At 40.1% G+C, this 26,055-nt stretch overlaps 1 protein-coding gene across 5 annotated transcripts in view; it reads left to right on the plus strand.

The window, feature by feature from the left end:
* ZFX (zinc finger protein X-linked) overlaps window positions 1-26,055 on the plus strand; it is a 51,759-nt gene that overhangs the window by 16,539 nt on the left and 9,165 nt on the right. For 2 of the 5 annotated variants that reach the window (XM_040468955.1, XM_040468954.1), the window contains exons 2-3: window positions 5,648-5,736; window positions 8,720-9,289. In XM_040468955.1, the coding sequence (XP_040324889.1) occupies window positions 5,676-5,736; window positions 8,720-9,289 (631 nt within the window). In that variant the 5' untranslated portion in view covers window positions 5,648-5,675. Of the gene's footprint in view, window positions 1-5,645; window positions 5,737-7,077; window positions 7,133-8,719; window positions 9,290-26,055 lie in introns of those variants that run through there. The other 3 variants (XM_040468956.1, XM_040468958.1, XM_040468957.1) reach the window with 2 other exon arrangements.

Below are 26,055 nucleotides of genomic sequence, written 5' to 3' on the forward strand. Positions count from 1 at the left end.
CCCCCCCCCCCCAAGTAATCTTTATGCCCAACATGGGGCTTGACCTCACAACCCTGAGATCAAGACTTGCATGCTCTTATGACTGAGCCAGCCAGACGCACCTTAGAAGGGTTCAAGTCTTTTGATTGGAAGGGCCTGTTTGGTTCTGGATATAAGACACCAGAGCTTGTTAGAGAGGTAGCAGAGAAAATAGAGGACTTGATGAATTTATGAGTGGCTAGCATAGAGACAAATTTAAAGGTTGAGTTGGTAAGAGAAGTGAAATAGAATTCCACACGTGAAAATTAGGTATCCGGGGACACGTGGGTGGCTCAGTTGGTTAAGTGTCCATCTCTTGATTTTAGCTCAGGTCATGATCTTAGAGTTCAGTTGGAAAGATCGAGCCCTGTGTCGGGCTCTGAACTGACAGGAGCCGGCTTGGGATTCTTTGTCCCTCTGCCCCTCCCCCACTCACATGAACGAACTCTGTCAAAATCAATAAATATTAAAAAAAAAAAAAGAAGAAAATTAGGTATCTGAAGAAATGGCCAACATCAAGCAACATGGGGGAAAAATTGGAAAGAAATGTAACTTAAGAGAGAAGATTTAAATGTAAATTTTCACCAGTTCCACTTTCACTCTAAGAAAAATTCTGTTAGGGGTACCTGGCTGGCTCAGTTGATAGAGCATGTGACTTTTGAACTCAGGGTCAGGAGTTCGAGCCCCACGTTGTGGGTAGAGTTTACTTAAATAATAATAATAATAATAATAATAATAATAATAATAATTCTTTTAGAGACAGATCAGGTTTTTGCCTTTCCTGCAGCTTGAGTAATTTCATCTACAATATGTAAGTACAACTGGTTCTCTGAGTTTGACTTAGGGAGAGGGACTAGAGTTGAGTCATAAAATTAAAAGGCAGTGAGTTTCTGGGAGGCCGAAAGCAGAAAAGTAATTACTGTATGTGTATTAGCTGCAAAAAGCGAAGTTATATGTAAGCACCCTTTTAACTTGCCCACGAGGGAGATCATCAAAGTGTCTAGGCATCAAGAGATCCACAAGGGAAATGTCCTATATTCATTATCACTAATTTAAGATCGATAAATACCCTTGCTATACCTATTAACTTGGTATGGTATTTTTATTGTTTTATTTTAAGGAATGAAAGAAAGTTTTTGTGAATTTCCTGAGTTTCTCTCAACCCATGATTTCCCTTAAAACTGTATGTTTTTCTATTGTGAATTCTTCCACACCATGTTTAGGATCATGACTTCTGCAACTGGGAAGGGAATATTTTACTGAGCTTGAGGTAGAGTGGGGTCCCAGAAGTATTTTGAGGACATTTGATAATCAGAATGTTAGTATGTCTCCAAATTGTTAGTCTTGGTTCTGTGAACTATTCTGGTTTGAATTCTCCAAATTCAAGTGATCTCTGGGCTTGGTTCTTGCAGCAAAGGTAGGAACAATTTCAGTTACATTATTTGTGCCTGTTCCCTACTCTCAGACTTTATCACAGTCCTGAGAACTCTTGTGAGTAGGTTCTGTTCTAAGAACATTGGTTTCATTCTGGTTGTCAGAATTACATCTAACCACATAGGGGTTACACAGTTGAAGGACAGTCATCGCTGCTTAGAAGCAAAAACACGTTTTTTCCTCATTGGAGTTTTTGTAATGACAAAATAGAAGGAAAATGAAGCAGTCAAAACTGTTTTAACAATTACTGCTCACCTAAGTCAAAATAAGGTGAGTGGATTACCCTCCATTTGGGCCAGAGTATCTGTTAGAAAATAAATGGAGGGGCGCCTGGGTGGTTCAGTCGGTTGATCGTCCGGCTCTTGACTTCAGCTCGGGTTTGTGGGTTCGAGAACCACATCAGGCTCCCTTCTGACAGCGTGTGGAGCTTGCTTGAGATTCTCTCTTCCTCCCTCTGCCCCTCCCCAGCTCTTTTGGTGGGGGGAGGGTGCGTGCTCTCTCTCTCTCTCTCTCTCTCTCTCAACATAAGTAAACTTAAAGAGAAACGGATATGATATAAAATGATGGGAATAAGTAGCGCATAAGTCTGTTGTGGTAGCTAGGGTTAGTATTTTAGAGCACCTTTCATATGGGGGAAGTGCGAAGCTTTCTGAGCAAGGGAGTGCCCTGATACAAAGCAGGGCTTTCATCCCCTGGAGGGGGGGATCGGGAAATAGGAAGCTGAGAGTGAGTGGTGACAGTGGGAATAAAAAGACAGGCACAGATTCCTGAGAGGTTGTGGAGAAGAAATGAAGGTCTGACAACCTGACTGAATTTAAGCAGGGAGGAAGGAAAAGGCCATAGCGGTCATGTCAGGAGAAAGCAGGGTCCTATCCTGGTGAAAATAGTCCGCAGAGGGTCTGGTGGGAGTGTTAGGTGCTGCCCTTAGTATGTGGACTTGAGGACTCACCTCTGTGTAAATGGTAGTTGAGATGGTGGCATAAAAGTGGAAGGCAGAGGGCTGGGCAAGGCTGCGGTGAGGAGCCAGAAGGCAGAGTAGCCAGTGGCCGGGAAGGTGGAAAGAACACTGAGGAAGGAGAGAACTTCAGAACCTGGGGGATTGATTATCTGTCAGACTCTGAGAGAAAAGCCCAGGAGGATGAATACCCAGCACAGGAGTTTGTGTGCAGCTTGAGAATCCTTAGAGCTGATGGGGTTGGGTTTATGTAGGGAAATTGGTAGGAGGGCCCTTAATACCTTAACAAATGCTGTTTATTGCCCTCTTAATTGGATTAATTTCGAGTAGTAGTATAGCGTTATGTTTAGAAGATTAATTTATAGTTTATCATTTTGTAATTACATTATTGGGAAGAAGAGAAAGCATTATGGCCGGGGTGATTTTAATGGGGAGAGAGCAGTTGACAACTTTTTCAAAGCATGTACAAGTTTCCATTTTTCAGAGTTGAAAATTGTTTTGTTGTTTTCAAGAAATTTGTTTTTAATGTTTGCTTATTTTTGAGAGAGAGAGACTGAGCAGGGGAGGAGTAGAGAGAGAGGGGACACAGAATCTGAAGCAGGCTCCGGGCTCTGAGCTATCAGCACAGAGCTGGACACAGGGCCCGAACCCACGAACTGTGAGATCGTGACCTGAGCCGAAGTCGGATGCTTGACCAACTGAGCCACCTAGGCGCCCCTGTTGTTCTTTTTAATTTGAAGCATTTTGAATAAATAACATGAAACATGTCCTTCCTTGAAAATGAATAGAAAGGTTCTCAGAGTTGGTATGTTGAAAATTAATTTATTACATTAATGTTATTTGAGTTTCTAATGGGTATATAAATAAGAAACATTTATATGTAAGTTTAGCGTCTGAAAATAAGATCTATATAAGTAAATAGTTATTTATGGAAAACAGGTAAAAATCAGAGAAAAATGGTAAAAGTGCCGGAGAAATTCAGAGGAGGGAAAGATTATTTTCAGCTTTTTCTTTAAAAAAAAAAACAACTTTTTTTAATGTTTATTTTCAAGAGGCAGAGAAAGACTGAGTGCAAGTGAGGGAGGGGCAGAGAGAGGGGGAGACCCAGAATCCATGGCAGGCTCCAGGCTCTGAGCTGTCAGCGTGGAGCCAGATGCGGGGCTCGAACCCACCAACCATGCGATCATGACCTGAGCCGAAGCTGGACTCTTAACCCACCCAGGTGCCCCTCAGCTTTTTCTTTTTTTGTGGGGGAAAGGATTTGGGGGAAAGGTGTTCTAGGTAGAAGAAACCCTGAGCTCAGTGTAGAGTTGGGGTCTTATGAGGACACTGGACATTTTTGTTTGGCTGAAGTGTGTGTGTGTGTGTGTGTGTGTGTGTGTGTGTGTGTGTGTGTGTGCATGCATGCGAGGTACTTGAAGGGAAGGTAGGGGACAGAATGAGGGAAAGATTGTTTAGGTATGGAATTTAGAAGATGGCAAGAGTGTGAACTTTATTTGGAAGCAGCAGGGAGCCATTAAACATTTTTGAACCAAGGAATGACGTCATCTAGCTGATGCTTTAGAAAAATGACTCGGAGCATGTGGCTGGCTCCGTTGGAAGAGCATGCGACTCTTGATCTTGGGGTCATGAGTTTGAGCCCCACGTTGAGTGTAGAGATTACTAAAATAAATACACTTAAATAAAATAAAGAAAAAGGGCTCTTGTTTCTGTTATTTGAAATTTTAGTAAGAAGCTTTCACCACTTACATCATCAGTGAAAAATGATAAAGGTAAAAGAAAGATGGCTAATAGTACCATTTAGGCAGATTAGAAAGAGAAAGTAGAGAGATAAGGAAATCAGTGGGGGAGGAGGTTTCTGTAATACTTAGAACATGAGTAAACCACAATCCCTGATTAGCGATTAGTGCTAGATTGCGTATACTTTAATTGGTTAAGTTTTTTATTGTTGTAGGTTTGGGCTTAAGTAGAAAGGGGAACATTAAGATTACTGGGATGTCTTGCAAAAACCCCAGGCAGACAAGGTCCTGTAGCTGTACTTCGGAAAAGTCTAGAACCAGGAGCTAAAAAGCTTTTGGTAAACTTCCCTTCCCTGGTCCTTCTACTTTGTTTCTCAGGGCATTCACTGGATTCTATTTATTTTTTATTTGTAAATGTGATCTCACTAGTCTAAGCAGTAGTTGGAAATGGCCTTTCTCAAGCTCCTGTGTTACAGCAAGGGTGGGTGATGGCAGTGGGGAGAAGACTGATTGACCCTTGCTCATGGTTTCAGATTCTCAGGGATAGGACTTTGATTTTATGGTGCTCAAAGATGAACTTATTTTTACCATTTTGTAGCTAGTGCCAGTCAACTCTGACCAGGAGAGTATAAATACACTGTGGAAATTTACTTACCTAGATTGGACGGTCAGTTAAGGGAGGTCAATGTAGGGGGCGCCTGGGTGGCTCAGTTGGTTAAGCCACCGAGTCCTGATTTCTGCTTAGGTCATGATCTCGAGGTTCGTGAGATCAAGCCCCCCGAGTGGGGCTCTGCGCTAATAGCGTGGAGCTGCTTGGGATTCTTTCTCTCCCTCTTTCTCTTTCCCTCCCTCCACTCATGATGTCTCTCTCTCTGTGTCTCGCAAAGTCAATAAATAAACTTAAAAAAGAGAGGTCAATGTAAGTTAGGCAGAATTCCCAAAGGCTGTTTATTACTACAGTTACGCGTTTTGGATATTTACAGTGGTTTAATGTACTGGTTGAAAGATAGACTACATTAAATATAGAGAAGCAGTATGAAAATCGTGCAGAAATTTCCCCCCAGTAAGCTGTAGAGTGTGTTTTGGTTGAACTTTAATAAACCTCTTTACCCTTGTGGGAATATGGGGTGTATATATGGACTGAGAGGAGACGAGAGTGTTGGGGTACTGGAAATGTTCCAGATCTTGGTCTGGGTTGTGTAGTGATTATACAGGTTTATGCATGTGTAAGAATTCATCAGGATTTATATACTTGATGTATGTAAGGAGTATCTCAGTTAAAAAAACTAGGCGCGGCCGACTTGTTCATCTGCCTTGCCTTGTCCTACAGATGCCCATATGTCACTGGACAGCAGTTAAGTTCCCTTTTGTTTTAGAGAGAGACATTTTTGATAGATGTTCATCTCACATAATTTCGAGTGCTTCAGAAATAAATCACAGTGAAATTTTTAATACATGATACAAAAAAAGTCATGCTTGGTTTCCTTTTTTTCTGCTTTAGGAGCTGTGACTGATGAGAATCAAAGGCCATGGATGAAGATGGACTTGAATTACAACCACAAGAGCCAAACTCGTTTTTTGATGCAACAGGTATAACTCGGGTTGTTCCGCTTCCAACTACCACATTCAGAGTTGGCTATCAAGTGGACGGATTGCTAGACTCTTACGTTGATATTCACACTTAACGTATCTTTTTGTCCTGTATCTTTTTGGCCTCCGTTGGTTAAGGGGAGCACATTCTTATTCCCCTCGTTAAAAACCTGGTTCCCTCATAACCAACACTCCTATTCTTGTCTTTGACAGCAGTGGTCTCAAAACGTCAGTGTCCTCTTCAGTTAATCTCTTGCCCATTTCCAGCACTGAGTCCTATTATTTCTCCCTTGCTTACATCTCTTCCTTCTACTTTCTGCCACATGGACAGGCTCCATCATCTCATTCTTAGTTTGCGGTAACTTTTATTTTCCTTACCCTTAGTCTCTTTAGCCCACCAGTTAAAACACTCATCATAAGATAACATGTGGATTGTGTCATTTCTCCATTTTCCGTTCATGACCCAGCAGGTAACGTATAAACCTCAGGCCTTCCTCATTGTGACCCTTTCCTACTTTTACAACCCTGTCTCTCAAAAGGGGACAAAAGGAGCCCTTTGCTTCAGGAAGACAGTCTTACCTCACGCTCCAAACTGTAAGGAATAATAAATTCATGAAGTTCTAATACTATAAAAAAATGTATTCACAGTTTCAGATTACCCATGATTCCAACTATATAACATTGTAAAGTGATTTTGCTAGGTTTTACAATGTAAAATGGTTTTATATCACACTAGCTAGCTACCCTTATAAATAAAACGTTGACCGGTTTTCCATTGGACTTGAAATGATCGTATTGCAGTATGTTAAAGAAATAGTGATTAACTTCATCAGGAAATTAAATATTAATGATTTTAAATCTTTAACTTTTCTTTTTTTTTTTTTTTTTAATTTTTTTTTTCAATGTTTTTTATTTATTTTTGGGACAGAGAAGGGCAAGGCCTGCATGGGGGGAGGGGCAGAGAGAGAGGGAGACACAGAATCGGAAACAGGCTCCAGGCTCTGAGCCATCAGCCCAGAGCCTGACGCGGGGCTCGAACTCACGGACCGCGAGATCGTGACCTGGCTGAAGTCGGACGCTTAACCGACTGCGCCACCCAGGCGCCCCAATTAATGTGCTTTAAAGAGAGACTAGGCTCTTTGGAGAAAAATGTACACTCTCTACTGGCTTAATCTTGCCACAGACAAGCCTGGGTCATGGGCTAAGTGGTGGATTGAAGGGCTGTTGTATTTTAGCCCTGGTTGGTAACACTTAGGGTGTTTGTTTACCTTTGAGCAAGTCACTTAATCAGTCAGGGCCTCCGTTTTCATGTCCTAATAATAATGAAACCTCTCATTACAGTTTTTCAGAACACTTCCCATACATTCCCATTTGATCATCACAACAGTCCTGTGAGGTATGCATGCCAGATACTACTGTCCTCATTTTATTGATGAGGAAACCAAAAGTCAGAGGTTAAATGACTTGCCCAAGGTCACAAAACAAATCAGTGTCCAAACTCTGTTCTCTGATTTAGGTTTTGTAACCAGTCTTCTTGCCACTAAATGCTTTCATCCTCATGTCTGCAAAATGGAGGTTACAGTGATCTGTTGCTGGTGCTAATATTGAAAATATGGGAAACAAATGAGTATGGAACATTTTGTAGAAGTGCTATAGAAATTAAAGCAGACATATTTGTTTTATTATTTTTAGATGTGATTAAAATGGATATTAACTGACTTTAAGATTTCTTACATTTTTAATGGTATTTTTGGCCCTGGCCGGTCATTTGTGTTGGTTGAACAAAGCCATGTGTCTTTGAGGGCCTGGCCAGTGACACACAGTCATTGAGTTAGACAGCTGCTTGGACTCAGCCTGGTCTGAGTCCCATCCAGAAGCACTAGTCTACAGAATGGTGTTTTAGGTAAGACTTTGATAAAACTTTGCTTTTCCCTACACTAGGATCCAAGATACTGGATTTGTTTTCTTTTATCTTATGTTAGTTTCTGGCAAGGATATCTGTTTTCGATTCCCATTTGTGGCATTCATTCAGAGTAATATTTATTGAGCACCATAATCTGTGCAAACGGTGTGATCTTGGTGAAGTCATTTAACCTCACTGGGCTTCAGTTGATTCAACCTTCTACCTTCATTCCTTAACTGCAGAGTAAGGTTTCTTATATTCTGAGGAGCTGCCTGGGGAGTTAGGGTATGGGGCGGGGGGGACAGGAGGAGGCTGGATAGAGCTGGAATACCCTGGTGAAGTGGGGGCAGGCACCACTCCAGTCGACCTTGGCCTCCATCACTCCAGAGCACCTGCGCTTGTGTGCATTTCATCTGTCCACAGAGATTCCTTAACCAGTTGTCTTTTCTTCTTAACTGTGGCCTTCTAGCCGTCTTTTTCATTTATGCCCCAATCCTTTTATATCCTAGATTCAGAGGATAATTTCTAAATTTCCATAGTCATAAATAGAGGTTATTGGTGAGATATTATTCCAGAACAGAGGGGGAGAAAGGGGAAAAATGGATTAAAAAATACTTGTGAGAGATGGAAAGAAGAAAAAATATTGAGGAGAAGGAGAGCAAGAAGGAAAAAGAAATGAAAAACTCATATAATCAAGGAAAATGGTGTATTTGCCACCAGAAGTTACATCACTTGCTTTTATAATCTTCCCTTAAGTACCTGGGTATATGAGCTTAACTTTAGTGAGCCTAGAATTTGACTTTCATGAATTTTTTTGTGTGTGACTGGCTCGGTTGCTTAGTTTTTCTGTATTTCCTTATCTTAACTTGATTTGGGATGAGAATAAAAGTTCATGCATTAAAAATTCTGTTCTGATATGATTCAAAAATAGATTCCCTCTTCTTTAATCTACATTAATGTTTGAGAAAACTGTGGAACTAGTCTGTTTTACTGCTAGAAATCGAATAACATTTACATTATTTGAGGTAGACTTGCACACCTACCTGAAATTTGTGGTTTTAATTTTTTTTTTTTTTTAAGGAGCTGATGCTACACACATGGATGGTGATCAAATTGTTGTGGAAGTACAAGAGACTGTTTTTGTTTCAGATGTTGTGGATTCAGACATAACTGTGCATAACTTTGTTCCTGATGACCCAGACTCTGTTGTTATCCAAGATGTTATTGAGGATGTTGTTATAGAAGATGTTCACTGCCCCGATATCATGGAAGAAGCAGATGTATCTGAAACGGTCATCATTCCAGAGCAAGTGCTGGACTCAGATGTAACCGAAGAAGTTTCTTTAGCACATTGCACGGTCCCAGATGATGTTTTGGCTTCCGACATTACTTCAGCCTCAATGTCTATGCCAGAACATGTCTTGACGAGTGAATCCATACATGTGTCTGATGTTGGACATGTTGAACATGTCGTTCATGACAGTGTAGTAGAAGCAGAAATTGTCACCGATCCTCTGACAACGGATGTCGTTTCAGAAGAAGTACTGGTAGCAGATTGTGGCTCTGAAGCAGTCATAGATGCCAATGGGATCCCTGTGGACCAGCAAGATGATGACAAAAGCAACTGTGAGGACTACCTTATGATTTCCTGTAAGTCTTGGGGTACAGTGATTGTCAAAGGTATTTTGAAGGCTGTCTTTCCTAATTTACATCAGGGGTGAAATTCTCTTGACTTCTATAAAATTGAAGTAAATCTCATAGATCTAACTACATTGTTGTTTCAGTTTAGATCCTGTAACATAACTCAAAATGAAGAGAAGTGAAATAGTGCAGAGTAAAGAGTCGTTTCTCTGTAAGGACACAATAGAAAGATGAGATTTCTTCAGTCTAGAAAGACAAGGACAGAAAGGAGTAGAACTGAACTTTCTGAAATCATGAAGGATGGGATTAGGCTGTTAGAAGCCTTTATTAGGATTAAGGAATCCTCTTGAAACTTTTTAAAAGGAGTTCAATTTGGAAAAACATGCGTAACCAAACTCCTTACATTCTTGTATATGGATGTAGAGTGCTACTTATGTACTTACTCTACTTACATGTAAAATGCTATTTATATAACAGATAGCATGGAAGAGAGTTCTGGTGTAGTATCGAAACATTAAATGATTCCAAAACATGATTTCAAGTATAATGGACTCATGGTAGGTTATTGAAGAAAAGTCAGGTATTTTAGAACACAATTGTACATTTTTAACCTAACATCGGGAAGGATAGCTGTGTCTTACAACATATTTCTTGGTACCATTTTCAGAGAGAAAATCCTCAGTTGGACAGACCACAGTTCTGACCCAGTATGGGGATACTCATGCCTTTAGGAACTAAACTTCAAACAAAAAAAGACTCACAGACTATTTGCTTATATAAATTCACAAGACTATTTGCTTTGCTTGAATACCTGTTATAATACAGGAATTTAATGTAAGCATATATTGGAGTCCACCAGCATTTTAGGACATACCTTTTAAAAGTTCCAGATTTTAGAAATCCGACTTCTTTGCGTGAAGAGGAGGAAAATGCCTTCATTCAACACACGTGCATTGGGGCCGCTTACCGTGTGTTAGACATGGTTGTAAGTAGTGCAGATATGGATAGGTGATAAAGAAACACCGAAAACCATTGTTCTTAGCTTATAGTTTACTACAGGAGAGAAAGATAGGTTGCACTGTGATGCAGAGGTATGACTAAGTTGCTGTGGACACAAGAGGGAATTGCTGACCTTTGAACTCGTGGATGAGCTCTAGTTTTACCAGGTGAAGAAGGGCATGAGTGGGAGGGAGACATATCTTTGTATACTTTCTGGTTAATTTGATAGAACAAATTTCTAGAAATAGAATTGCGAGATCAAAGGGTATACACATTTATAAGTCTGGTGATAGTATCTCAATATTTTGCCTAATAATAACTCCCCCACCAAGTTTATGAGAATGTCCATTTTCCTAAACAAATGACCAGCACAGGGTATTATTTTCTGTTTTAGTTTTTGCCAGCCTGACAGGGAAAAATATGGTGGCCTGTTTGAAGTTTGAATTTATTTCAGCAAGATAATTTTGGTAGTTATACAGAATAAGAATATGGTGAGGGAGAGACTAGCGGTAGAGAGTAGTTGAAATGGTTCGTTTATGAGATAAGAAGATCCTAAGTACCTTCGTAGGAATGGGGACAGAAAGAGGGAACTGGATTCAAGAGAGTTTAGGAAGTAAATGAAACGAGAGAAGTTTGGTGATGGAATAGGGGTGGGGATCTGAGGGAGGAAGAGAATTCATGGACGACCCTAAGGTTTCTACCTTGGGGAATTGGGTGCCTGGTCATACTATTACCTGAAAGCAGGAGGAGATTTGGTGGGAAGATCATGATTTAGGACCTGTTAGAAGTTTGAGTTGCTTGCTGGGGACAATCTGGTGGATGTTTCTCCTAGGCAGTTGATGATATGAACTTGGTGCTTTTGAGAGAGTTTGTGGCTACAGGAAGATATTTGGGACAACGGCATATAGATATATGTGGAAATGGGTGGTGGTTCCTCACAGTGCTTTTTTTTTTTTTTTTTAACGTTTATTTTGAGAGAGAGTGCATGTGCACATGTGCAGGGGAGGGGCAGAGATAGAGGAGAGAGAGAATTCCAAGCAGGCCCTGCACTGTCAGTGCACAGCCCGATGTGGGGCTCGATCCCACAAACTGCGAGATCATGACCAGAACCAAAATCAAGAGTCAGACATCCAACTGACTCAGTCACCCAGGCGCCCTCCTCAGAGAGTGCTTGTAGAATAAGAGTGTCGAATATGGATCCTTTGGGTATTTAAGAAGTAGATAGAGAAGAGGCCATGAAAATCCGGAGGTTTTGGGAAGAGAAGGAGGAGGAAAATCTTTAGAGAGTGTTTTTAACACTGTTAAAGATGAAAAGAATTCCTGGAAGTGTCAGTCGCTGAGAAGAGAGAGAGGAGCTGTTTCACTGAGAAGTTCGGAGATTCATTGGTATCTTAATTACAGTAGTTTCAATAAAGCTTGGGCCAGTGGTGTGGAGATGGAAGAGATGAGCTGTAATGGATTGAGAAGTTGGTGGAAGTGAAGTAGGTGAAGCAGTTTCTATAAATGGCCATTTTGGTCGGTGAATGGACAAAAGAGGCAGGAGTACAGCTTTTGATGTTTGGCTGGATGGTGAAAGTGTGTTGAGCATATATTTATAGGCTTACAGGTGCAGGACACAAACCGTTGGACAGAGAGACTCAAGATAAGGGAAGGGCCACCAGATGGAGCAGTTCCAGAGAAGGGGAAGGGAATGAGGTCCAGGGCAGCAGTGGAGGGCTGTTCGGTGAGGCCCCTTCTCTGAGACAGAGGCAGTAAAAGAAGCTTTAGAATGTTGGGAGCAGAGCACCTGACTGGCTCAGTTGGTGGAGCTTGCTACTCTTGATCTTCGGGTTGTGAGTTCAAGCCCCACGTTGGGTGTAGAGATTACTTAAAAATAAAACCTTTAAATAAATAGCATGTTTAAAAAAAACGAATGTTGGGAGCTATTTTCTTTGTGTAGCAAATTTACCTGCTGATACGGAAGGACCTGCAGAGGTTGGGTGGAAAGCTGAAGAAGAGAGATGAAGGGTTGAAAAACCTTAGTCTTACAGGGAGGGACCAGGGCGGGAAGCTTAAGAACTCAAAGGATAGATTGCCTCGATGCCTTGAGGGGCCCGCTGTGGTTGGGAGTCTGAAGTTTGTATGTAAGATGCAGCATTTAGGATGAAAATGCCATTTTTAAATATCACTGCCAGATTTTCTTCTGCAAGACCAGGCAACCCAGAGGCAAGGCTGGAGAAAGTAAGGAGTTGGGTTCATCGTGCTTGACGAGGGGAAGAGGACCAGATGAAAGATTCAGGAGAAAAGCCCTCTTGGTTTTCTCCTTGACTTCTCTTTGCACTTAAACTCGTTTTCTCAGGAGTGAAACGCATAGCGTTGGTATGACCTTTAGCTGCATTCTGTCACTGTCTCTTGCCTTTATTGCTCTTCTAGGAAGGTCATCCCTCCAAGAATGTTATAACACCAAACCAAACAAAAAAACAGGAGTTGCTTTAGAAATGATTGACATAGTATACTAGATTCTTACATTGTATTACAGAGTCCAGACTTGTAAAATTTTCATTAAAAACCTTACAGTTCTCTTTCTTTTAGGCCCTGGGTTTCTTAAGGATGGACACAAACTGCTATTGTGTATTTTTGTATATTTTATATATGTATATAAATATGTATTTTAAGAACATAGTGATAATTTATTGTTTTCCTTTTAAAATAGAATGTCACATCCAAGCTCAAAGAATACAAAGAACACACACACACGTTACCTAATCTCCTTATTTTACTATAATGAAATGGTTTGATTGCTTTTAAATTGGATTTAGAGATGGTGACGTCTTTGTTTTTGTTTTTGCTTGTGTCTTTTGTCTTCTCTATTATGCAGGCACTTCTTGACTCATTTTTCCTCCCTTCCACACCATCGTCTCTTTTCCCTTCAAAGTGTGGTCATGTTAAAAATGTAATTTACTATTGGCTTCAGAATCAAACCAATTGGATGCTTTAGAATTAATTAGCATTTCTCTTGTTTCTGCCTCCCAGTGCTGCATTTTCTCTTAAAACCTAAATTGATTTCAGAAGTTTACGATTGACAAGAGCTTTGTGGTAAGCGTATAGAGGAACTATGGCCTGATTTTCTCCATGATAGAGAATGCACAGATGCCATTTTTAGCAGTCCACTTTAATGCTTTTCATAACATGGTGAGAGATGGTAGTATCTATGAATTGCTGTGATACTTATTCATCACTTTATGGGTCAAAGAACATGACCAGAAACTAAATACTCTTCAAAAATTCCAGTGAGTCATTGGATCTAAGAGCTTAATAAACAGCTTTATAAAGTCTTTAGTTTCCATCTTGGCAGATTTCTTGGCTCTGAAGGTCTCATTTAAAATGATGATGGGGACACCTGGGTGGCTCAGTCGGTTAAGCGTCTGTTGATTTCGGCTAAAGTCATGATCTCATTGTTCGTGGAATTGAGCCTCGCGTCAGGCTCTGCAATGACAGTGTGGGGCCTGCTTGGGATTCTCACTCTCCCTCTCTCTCTCTCTCTCTCTCTGCCCCTCCCCTGCTTGTGTGCTCGTTCTCTGTCTCAAAATAAATAAATAAAATGATGATGAAGTAGCAATTCTCATTATTTACATCGTCATAATAGCGTATATAGACATAAATGTCCTTTGTCACAGTAGAGCTGCCTTTGAGGCCAGGATGACCTCTTTATCTCGTCTTTGCAGTCTAGATGTTAAGATGGCTTTTAAATTTGATGATCTGTTTCCTGAGTACAGTAACTATCCACTGCATCTTGGCCATTTATGTATCTTCTCCATTAAACCCAATGCAGATAGGTATGAAATAAATATTTGTTGAATATATAAAGATTATAGCTGAAAGTCTGTGGGTACCATGCCATATCTAAGGTGTTAATAATATTTCTTCCCTCCCGAAAGCTAGTGGTTCTTACTTGGTTCTGGTTAGGTTAGATATGGTGGTACTGAGTTTTCTGGGTCTCTGAGAGATGGAATGTTGAGTCATCGACTTGTTAACCAAATTGGTTTTCAGTTCTCCTTTAATCCAAGACAGCTGCCAGACATCCCTTACTTCTTTGCAGTGGTCTTCAGCCTCCCAGAGTTTCACTTTGCAGCTGCATAGTCAAGATGCTATTTTGTTAAACATCAGTTTGTACAATAGGGAAAGTTGGAGAAGATCTGGTGATCATGAGTCAGGCACTGCCTTACAACAGCTGCAGGAAGCAAAATATTCTCTGGGTGCCTCTTACATTAACGTGATCAACAAGAAGTCATTCTTTAGGTCTTGTTGACATATCCCATGTCTTTTAATTAGAACAGTTAGGTAGAAGATGACCAGGAGCTATGTATTCCTTTCTAATCCTAGATTCAACATATGTGTTAAAATAAACTTTGTTTGGTAACAGCTTTAACACATATAACATCTCATGTAACACATGTCATACAGTTTCACCCATTTAAAGTGCACTTCACTGGTGGTTAGTGTATTCACTAACTTGTGCAGCCATCATCTAATTTAAAAAAATTTTTGTTACCCAAGGAGAAACTCCATACCCTTTAGCTATCATTCCCGTCAACCCTTTCTCCCTGTCTCTCCCAAATCTATGCAACCCCTCATCTCCTTTCTGCCTGGATAGCTTTGCATATTATGGATATTTCATGTAAATGGAATCCTATAATGCATCGTCTTTGAGACTGGTTTCTTTCACTTAGCATAATGTTTCCAACGTTCATGTTGTGGCACGTGTCAGTGCTTCATTCCTTCTTATAACTGAAGAATACTCCATTGTCTGGGTGTAAGTTTTAGTCCATTTGTAAGTTTCTACTTTTTTGGCTGTTTTATCTGTGATATTAACATTTGCATGCAAACTTTTGTGGACATATGTTTTCATTTCTCTTGGGTGTGTGTGTGTATGTATGTATATATATATATAAAGAGTGGAATTCTTGGATCGTATGGTAACTCTTAGGTTTAACCTTTTAGGGAACTGCCAGACTGTTTTCCAAAGTGGCTGCTCTTTTTTTTTCCACCAGCAGTGTATGAGGGTTCCAGTATCTCCACACCCTTTGTAGCACTTGTTAATAGTGTCTTTTTTTTTTTTTTTAAGTCATAGCCATCATTGTGGATGTGAAGCAATATCCTGTTGTAGTTTTGATTTACATTTCCCTGATGGCTAGTGATGTCGAGCGGTTTTTCATGGTCTTATTAGCCATTTGTACATGTTCTTTGGAGAAATGTCTACCTTGCCCATTTAAAAAAAAAATTGTTTTTTAATGTTTATTTATTTTTGAGAGAGAGAGAGAGCGTGAGCCAGGGAGGGGCAGAGAGATGGAGACACAGAATCTGAAGCAGGCTCCAGGCCCCGAGCTATCAGCACAGAGCCTGACACGGAGCCCGAACTCAGGAACCATGAGATCATGACCTGAGCTGAAGTCAGACACTTAACGGAGCCACCCAGGTGCTCTGATGCCTTGCCCATATTTAAATTGAGTTGCCTTTTTACTATTGAGTTGAAAGAATTCTTTATATATTCTAGATACAAATCTCTTATAAGATCTGTCATTTACAAATGTTTTCTCCCATTCTGCCAATAGCCTCCACTTTCTCAATAGTGTCCTTGGATGAACAAAAGTCTTAAATTTTGATGAAGTCCGATTATATATATTATTTGTTGCTTAAGCTTTTGGTGTCATATTTAAGAAACTGTTGCCTAATCCAAGGTTATGAAGATTTACACCTGTGTCTCCTTTTAAGAAAGTTTTATAACTTTGGTTCTTATCTTTAGGTCTTAGGTCCATTTTGAGTTTATTTTGGTTGATGGTGTGAGGTAGATAAGGAGCTAACTTCATTCTTTGGCATATGGATATTCGGTTGTCCCAGCACCATTTGCTGAAAAGACCGTTCTTTCCCCATGGAATGTTTCCGGCCCTCTTATTGAAAAATAATTGTAAATGTGAGGGATTAATTTTTGGACTCTTAACTCTGTTTCCTTGATCTGTGTGTTTACCCTTATGTTAGTTCCATGTTGTCAGAGTGGGTAGTGAATTTGCACAATTTACTACCCTAAATATTAAAGTCTAAATTTTAAAGCTCAGGCAAAAATGCTTAATTCGGTCATAAAAGGTGTAACAAAATTAATAAGTGATGGCGACATTATGTGTTCTTATGGAAAACAAGGGTACTTGGGTCTGTCTGTCTTTTATAGTAACTTCAAAGGAAACAACTAATACGCCTCTGGAGCATGGGATCCTTCCTGCCAAAAACTGGACGGTTGGCCGGAGAGTTTATTTTCTAACGTAAACCTATATGATGCTTCTTTTCTCGTATACATTTTAATAAAATGCATGCTTTCAGTTATTTTAAGCAGTTTAAAAATAGCTAAACTAAGAAAACACGAGCAAATAATTTAAGCCTAGAACCCTTTAAACTAGTTTGGTTAAATGAAAGTATGTCATCGTTTTTAACATGTTGATTATAAAATTGGAAATTTTACTTTGTGCAGACCATAACTTTAATAAAAGTATTTTATGACAATGAGTGTGGAGTAGTAATATATATAGCTGTGTTCTCTCCAGTTTAGTTGTTTTTATGTTCTCAAGGCCAAAGATGTTTTCACTAAGATAAAGTTGTATTCAGAATACTATTTTCTACAATATGCAACTGCTTGTATAAACGCTGAATGTTAATACGTCATCAGATTGGTTAGTTCTTAACTAATGCTTATTAAACTCTTTTGGTCTGGTGGCATATGTGTAATGACGTGCATTTGGATTAGTATTGCAAGGAAAGAGCTCAGGTGCTAATGTGTGCAAAATGCTTTCAAGCCCATCAGACCTATTTTCTAATGACCCCGGAGTCAATTTGCATTTCTGTCACAAGATGGAATTAAGTTCGTTTGGTGAGGTTTGTTGTTAATAAAGCTCACGTTTCAGGGGGAAAATATTTATGACTGTATTTGTGGTTTGATTGTTATGAAGCCAATTTGGACAACTTAAAAAAATATTTTTTAATTTAAGCTTTTTTAGTTCAAGAGAGATTATTTAGTTGGAGATTTGTTAACAAGTTGGTAACAATAAAAATAGGTGATAGTAAACCTTCAATAGATAGTATCTGTGTGTCAGTACTTAGTATATATTATTTTCTTTACACAGCCTTATAATGTTGGTGTTATCACTGTTTTTTACAGATCGGGTAATAGGAACAGTTCCAGTAACTTGACCAAAGTTACACATCCAGCTGGCATTAGGTGGAGGATTTGAAATCAAGTGTGTTTTATTCAAAGTGTCTATCTGCCCTTCACTCTCATATTGCCTTCCTTCATGTTTGTATGTGTGTGTATTTATATATGTCTGTATATAAAGCTGTTACTACAGAGCAGTAGCGTTTGGCTTAAATAGTGCTTACTGGTGGATGGAAGAGGCAAACAGAATTCAGTGATTGTTAAAATTTATTATTGAATACCCAATTTCAGCAATAATTTAGGAGGCTCAGTTTTTTTTATATTAAAAATTGTTTTTAAATGTTTATTTATTTTTGAAGGAGAGAGAGACAGTGTGAGTGGGGGGCAGGGGCAGGGAGAGAGGGAGACACAGAATCTGAAGCAAGCTCCAGGCTCTGAGCCGTCAGCACAGAGCCCAACGTGAGGCTCGAACCCACAAACCGCGAGATCATGACCTGAGCCGAAGTTGGACGCTCAACCAACTGAGCCACTCAGGAGCCCCAAGGGGGCTCAGTTTCTTAGTTAACTCATGGCAGAAACCATGCAGACAGCCTCCAAACCCTCTTCCATTGGTTTTCTACCTAAATGTTATTTTTCTTTCAACTTTGTTTAAATGAGGAAAAGGAATCATACATAATACATAAGCTATTATTTTTACTCTTGTCCATGTTTACTTTCCTTGTGCCTTCATTCATTCAAAAACATTTATTGACCAGCCACGATAAGCTAGGAACCTTGGTAGCTGTTAGAGATAAGCAGTGAAAGCCTCTGGCTATTTAGAGTCCAGTCCTGGAGGGAACACAAACAGAAACAGATCATTACTGTTGATTGTGAAAAGATGCACAACTGAATGTACAAAATATTTTGGAAGCGAAGAAGATAGTGGGGGAATTTTTGGTAGATGAGTGAGCTACATGCTATGAAAGCATTGTTTATTTTTTTAAACGTTTATTCATGTTAGAGTGCTAGGGGCGGGGCGGGGGGCGGGGGGGGGGGTTGGTGGCAGAGAGAGAGGAAGACACAGAATTCGAAGCAGGCTCCAGGCCCTGAGCTGTCAGCACAGAGCCTGACGTGGGGCTCGAACCCATGAACCACGAGATCATGACCTGAGCTGAAGTCAGCCGCTCAACCGACTGAGCCACCCAGGCATCCCTATGAAAGCATTATTTATAATAATAAACCATAATAATGGTGTATAACCAAAGTTCTGTGAAAGCTTGGTTGAAGACATAAGTCAACATATTTCATCTCCAATCCTATGCATTTCCTTCCCTCCCATCTTGTTCTGAAGCAAATTCCACACGCCATTCCATTCATAGGTATTTCAGTATATGTATCTGAAAGACAAGGGTTTTTTAAGCAAATGAAACAATGTCATGATCACATCTTTAAAAAATAATTTGAGGTGAACTCAGTTTGAAGGATGAACGGGTGACTAAGGAGGGAGGGATGTCACAGAGGAGGGAGGACATATTTATTTATTTATTTATTAAAAAAAAATTTTTTTTTCAACATTTATTTATTTTTGGGACAGAGAGAGACAGAGCATGAACGGGGAAGGGGCAGAGAGAGAGGGAGACACAGAGTCGGAAACAGGCTCCAGGCTCTGAGCCATCAGCCCAGAGCCTGACGCGGGGCTCGAACTCCCGGACCGCGAGATTGTGACCTGGCTGAGGTTGGACGCTTAACCGACTGCGCCACCCAGGCGCCCCTAGGGAGGACATATTTAAAGGCAAGGAGATGTGAAAGATCTTGGAGTGCTCAGAGACTCTTTGGAGTACAAATGACAACTTTGGCAAAGAGAATGTAGGAAATGGTGAGAAATAAGATTGGCAAAATAGGCAGGGCCCAAAATAAAGGCCTTTGAATGCACTAAGAAGCCTACTTTACCTTTTTGATGTGGGGAGCTGTTAAAAGGTTGTAAGCAAATTAATAACAACGTGGTTAGGTGGACTGTTTAGAAAGATCATCCTCTTGGCATTGTTGAGAGCAAGCAGACAGGAGTAAAATCAGAAACAAAAACTGCACCACGGGAGATTATAGTAGTTCAGATAAGAAACCAGTGACAATACTTTGAAATAAGGTTCTCTCAGTAGATTTTGGCAGAAACTGGTTCATGACATATTTAGGGAGCAGAATTTGGATTAAATTTAGGCTTGAGGAAGAGGGAGTATTCGAAGCTCCCTCTCTGGTTTCTGGCTTGTGCAGCTAGGCAGATGGCAAAACAATTACCAGAGGAGGAGCATGTGTGGACATGTTGGAGATCTGTCCGGCTGCTACATATCGATGTCCCTTTGGTGCCCCTGGCCTCCTAGTTTAGGTGTTTTGACCAGTTGGTCTGATGTTAGGTCCTACTTAAGTACAACTTTTGGTCGTGGTAGACTTCCAGTAAAAAGTGATTCCGGGAATGAATGAAGAAATAAATCCAAACTTCCGTGTTTAAGGCACAAACTCTTAGAATTAGTGCAATCTGATGGTTTATTTACTGATTCTCGGGGCTCTTAGCATAGGAGATGGTAAAATAGTCGTTTATTCCTTTGTTCTGTGGGCTGATGGTTGGATGTTTATGTATCTTACCATTATTTTTATATATGCACTCTGTCATTTTTTTGTTTCTCAAACCATTTGGTAAGCCACAGAATAAAATTTTAGAATTTTAAAAATACATACCTTTCTGGGAATGTTTCTGAAACATGAGAAAAGTTTTATTTAAAGAAGACATATTGAGGGGCGCCTGGGTGGCTCAGTCGGTTAAGCGGCCGACTTCGGCTCAGGTCGTGATCTTGCGGTCCGTGAGTTGGAGCCCTGCGTCGGGCTCTGTGCTGACAGCTCAGAGCCTGGAGCCTGTTTCAGATTCTGTGTCTCCCTCTCTCTGACCCTCCCCCGTTCATGCTCTGTCTCTCTCTGTCTCAAAAATAAATAAACGTTAAAAAAAAAAAATTAAAAAAAAATGTTTCTTAAAAAAAAATAAAGAAGACATATTGAATAAGCTTTAAGCTTGTTTTGATAAAATTAAAAAAAGATTGCTATTAATCCATCTAAAACTATAGTCTTTACTGTGGGTACTCTGAAACTTACTTAGAAATCACCAAAATTAAGGAATTAAAGAGTTTTCAGTTTATTGTTCAGTCTGGATGTCAGTTAGATTTGTATCAGTTGTAAAGCCCTCAAGTAAGGCAAATATATTGTCTTCCCCTCTCCCCACCAAAAATCACATTGGGTGAAAAGTTTGTATCTTGAAAGCCTTAGAAGCAATTGGAGCTTCAGATTGGCCTCCTGACTCCTATTTATTGTTTATCTGCTTGCAGCCTAGACAAAATTGTCCAATAGCTTGCCCTTTGAACAGATCTGTGGTTACTTTGTGGGATGATGGGGGTTGGGGAGGGAAGGGAGAGAGGGAGAGAGAGAACGTGCCTTTCGTTTGAGGCTCTTCGAGAAGCTCTTCAGTGCTTCAGAAGCAGTGGAATCAGTGCCTGCAGCTTAGAGCCAGCCATCCTTCCATACGGACGCCAGCCCTGCTGCTTGCTAGCTGTAGGAATTTGAGCAAATTACGGACTTCTCTTTGGCCTTGGTTTTTTTTATTTGTAAGATGGCAGTCCTACTACCTGACCTGTGGGCTGATCAGAGATCCCATGTACCAGGCACCCAGCATGGAGCCTGCCTGTCAGTAACTCTGGTCATTGTCGTCCACACAGAGTCTCTCCCGTTGGTGGCATCAACCAGGCTGGCAGGACTCACTCAGGACTGGCTTTACTTAAGACCTTCCTGTTGTCTCATCAGGGAATTCCTGGGCAAAGGCAGGCACAGGGTGGGATTGTTAATAGTCATTCCTTTCTTTTCCCCCTGAATTAATGGAATTAAGAAGCCAGTGCTTGGTTAACTAGGTTTAGTTAGTGCCATTTTAGTAGTGCACTTTGGCAAATATTTTCCATTAGTTCTATCTCCAACACCATGCTAGAGATCACTGTGACTTAAGACGGGCGCTTGAATGGCTCTGATCCTTTAATTCCCTTTCTACAGATTAAGGCTAATTTCATTAAACCTTTGAACCTGTCCAGGAAAGTTTCAAGAATTAAAAAGGAGATAAGATTATAACTAATTCTCTGAAATCTTTTATAGGCTATGTAACAAAAATAAGATGGGATTTTAACCCCAGAAAGGGTTCCTGAGGAGGAAGCTAAGAAAGGGAGGTCCAAAAGTGAACTTCTAAGTGTATTTCCCTACAAGAACATTTGCTTACTCAGCAGAATGCTTCCTGCAAGTTACTTAGTTTTTTAGGGGCTCTGGTTTCCCGTCCGTAAGGTGGACAAAACACCTGTCATCAGGCTGTTGTGATTGATCTCATGATAAAAGAGAGGGACACCACTCACCACAGTGTCTGGGACCTAACAGTTGCTTATGAGCTCAAGTATCCTTTTAAGAGGAACTGCCCATCTGTGATATCTTTACCAATTAAGTAGCTACCCGCCCACACAGGCAGTCTTAGGACTCGTTGAATAGTATCAAGCTTTTATTCTGTAATTTTTTCTTTTGATTGGGTTTTGGGTTTAGAGGTTTAACAATTGAAGTGATTAAGTAGTAAGACTGTTGGACTTGTCAGAGTAAGTTAGAACAGGCTTTTGATTCAGAGACCCAAATTCCTTCTTTCTTCCACAGCAATACTGACTGCAGCTCTTCTTAAAAGGCCCGATCTCCCTCCTTGATGTTAATCCTAACATTCACGCCTGGGGATCCTGTTAAAACTTGGGAAAAGATTTGTGTATTCAGACTGTCTGTCCCTTGAAGTAAATTATTTAGGAAGTGAAATTGTCTTTTTCTTTCACATTAACCTGTTCCAAGATTTACAGGTAGCTTCTAGTTCTGGAAGGCTGGAATTTTGTGACTGAATCCTTGTCTTCCCTGTGGGTACTGGTCCATAGGTTTATAGGTTTCAAACTTAATTAGACTGTCTTAGAGACTGATTCTGTCCTCTAGCATGGGATTTCCTTCTGAATTGTTTGTGCCTTCTAAGAAATATATCCTTAAGTTTGACCTACTTCTCCATCCTCTTAGGTTTTTTTTCTTTGAGTCTTCCTTCTCCCAGTGATTTTCCTCTCAAAGCTTTTTCTCGTTCAGCTCCATTCTGAAGTAGTTGCTTTCTAGGCTTAATGTCATGCAGACATTTTTCTGAAAATGTCCTTCTCATTTCCTGAGATTAATCCACTGTTTTCTGGATCCCCATGCCACCTTTGTTCTTGACTTACTTCCTTATTGTAATAGACCACATATTGAAATAACTTCTTAAGGAGTATAGATTGTATACTAAAAAAAAGTGTTATTCTGCCTTATATTTGATTGATCATTTGGTTAGGTACAGACTTCTAGGTTAAAAAGAATTTTCCCCGAGAACGTGTGATGCCATGTTTCACTGTCACCTAGCATCCAGTGTTACAGGTTAGGAGCCTGATGCCATTTTGACTCTCATTCTTTTGTAGGTATTTCTTTTTCTTCTGAAAGCTTTAAAGACCTTCTCTTTATCCCTACTGGTATGAAATACCATACAGTTGTGCTTAGTTTGGTGTAGGTCTTTTTCATGCATTATGTTTTCATGCATGGTGAGTCCTTTGAATCTAAAGATTCATTGGGGCGCCTGGGTGGCGCAGTCGGTTAAGCGTCCGACTTCAACCAGGTCACGATCTCGCGGTCCGGGAGTTCGAGCCCCGCGTCAGGCTCTGGGCTGATGGCTGATGGCTCAGAGCCTGGAGCCTGTTTCTGATTCTGTGTCTCCCTCTCTCTCTCTGCCCCTCCCCCGTTCATGCTCTGTCTCTGTCCCAAAAATAAATAAACGTTGAAAAAAAAAATTTTTTTTTAAAATAAAAATAAAAAAAAATAAAGATTCATGTTCTTCAGCTCTCTGAAATACTTCTATTTAATATATTGCAAGAAGAATCTCTGAAATTTCAAACACAGAAAGTGTATATCCCAACATCTGTCTGAACCTGTGTGTTCCAATATGGTAGTCATTAGCCACATGTGGCTCATTAAGTTTAATTAAGTGAAAATTAAATAAAATTAAGTATATAGTTCCTAAGTTGCACCAACCACATTTCAAGTGCTCAATAATCACATGTGGCTAGTGTACATATAGATGTAGAACATTTCCATCATCGCAGAACGTTTTATTGGTTAGCACTGGTCTGTATAGGCTCAATGAAATTGCAAAAAACATGTTCTCTTTTTTAAAAGTCAAAGAAGTGATGCAGAAGTTCAAAGAATATATTACAAGACAGTATGAGGCAGATAGAAAGTAAACTAATCAGAAAGAAGTTAAAGAGAAAAATAAAAATATGATCAAGATAAAAGCCACCACAGAAGCAACTATAAGAATAATTATATCTCAGTAAATAAGCATGGGCAGAGGACCCAGCTTTAGGAAATCACAATAATGAAATGGTTAAGGAAAAAAAGGATACAAAAATGTGGAGAAGATGGCTAGATACGGGAGACAGGTAAAGGAGCCAAACACAAGTGAAATTTTGAAAGAAGGGAACAACCAGTGAAATACAAAAATATTTACAATGGAAGAAATTTTCCTGACATAAAGATTAGAATCTTTTAGCGAATTTTCCTAAAATAAAGATCAGATCTTTCTTATTTCAAGAAATTAACAGAATGATAAAACTAGCAAGTCATAATCAGTAGTGACGTTTAGTGAACTTTAAGGATAAAGAGTATAATGACATCCACACAGAAGTACTCAGTGTGTGACGACAGTGGAACAACTCTACAAAGTTCTGAGAAAATGTAACTTAAGAATTTTATAGCCAGCCAGTTTATTCTTCAAGTAAAGGCCACGGACTGACATTTTCATGTATTCAAGAACTCAGGAACTGTAGTATCCATTAGCCCTTCTTGACAGCCCACCCTATTTGGTAATGAATCTAGCAAACTGAAGGGTCAGTCACTAGAACCGTAGAATGGAGAAACTGATAAAAGGATTGGTAGTGAGTATTGGCATTCACTTAGTACCAAACTATAAAATATTTGGGAAGTGGAGGTATGTCAGTGTGTTAAATTCCACATCTTTCATAGTAGGATGACAGCAGATACTGGCTTTAAAATTGATTCATGTATTATAAGCAAAATATGACTCTAAATGTTTTTGTAGTATATTATCTTTAGAAGGTTAAGAACTCGTATAATGACGAAACATTTACTCGAAGATCAGCATTCATATATTTAAGAAATGAATGTTGTATCTGTACTGTATGTCAGACTGTATTGTAGGCACTTGGGATACATCAGTGAACGAAACAGATGTCCGTGCCTTCCCCTCCTGGAGATTATATTCTAGCAGAGGTACACTGACATAAATAAGTGATATGGTATTAAGTGATACCTTGTTGGGAGAAGAAAAGAGTATAAGGAGGATTTGGGGTTGCAAATGTGGCCAGGGTTTGCTAAGAAGGTGACATTTGAGCAGAGACTTGACACGTACAAATCTGAGTTTGGGAGATAGGACTAGAGTGGAGATGCAGAATTGGGAGTTGTTGGCATATAGGTGAAACTTAAGCTATAAAACAGTGACATTGCCAAAGGAGTGATTGTAAATAAACCAAGACCCAAGACTGAGTCCTGAGGTTTACGACATTAAGAGGCCAAGAGGAAGCCCCTGAAAAGGATTGAGGAGGTATGGCCAGTGAAGGAGGAGGAAACCAGAGAGCTTGTGTCCTAGAAGCCAAGTGAGGAAAGTGAAGTAGAGTCAAATGAATGCAGAGAACGGGTGACCTTGATGAACACTTCTGGTCAAGTCATGGTCCCGACTGAAGTGAGTTTAGAGGATATGGAATAACAAGAATTGGAGAAATGGGATCCAGAGTTTTTGCTTTAAAGGGGGACAAAGAATAGTTTGTTTATATGCTGATGAAAGTGATCCCGCAGAAGGTGTGGGGGAGAGGGGGGCAGGCTTTAGCTAGGAATACAGGTGAGTTGTCTATGGGAACATGCCGGGTTTAGTTCCGGGTAGGTGGGTAGATCTGTTAGTGGATCTTCCAGTTGTTTCAGTTCTCAGTGAAGTAAGAAGATCAACTGAGAGCAAGAATGGGGAGGTGAAATTAGAGATTTGAGGAGACAGAAAACAGGAGGGAAGGTAGCAGGAGAGGTTCGCTTCAGGTTCAGGGTCATGAATTTAGAGTGAAACCAGCGTGCGTGCATGCATGGGAGAGTGCATGTGTGTTTCCGGTCAGATTTAGCTGCATAGGTGCTGGTGGAGAGGCGTAGAGGAAAATTGCAATTAGGCTAGATTGTGGTTCTGCCAAGCCACTATGATGAAATGAAAGGAAGGGGTAGGGCAAGGGATGGGAGAGCAAGGGAATGGATAGACCGTGGAATTAGATTTGTCTTGGTGTTGATTTCAAGTAAATTGTAATAATTTTTATTTAAAAATGCCATGTTAAAAGGGCGCCTGGGTGGCTCAGTCCCTTGAACCTCCGACTCTTGATTTCGACTGGGGTCATGATCCCAGGGTCGTGAGATTGAGCCCCATGTGGGGGTCTGCTCTGAGCATGGAGCCTGCTTGGGA

Source organism: Herpailurus yagouaroundi, unplaced genomic scaffold, assembly GCF_014898765.1.
Source record: "Herpailurus yagouaroundi ecotype Mexico unplaced genomic scaffold, PumYag 67793, whole genome shotgun sequence".
In the NCBI taxonomy this organism is placed as follows: Eukaryota; Metazoa; Chordata; class Mammalia; order Carnivora; family Felidae; genus Herpailurus; species Herpailurus yagouaroundi.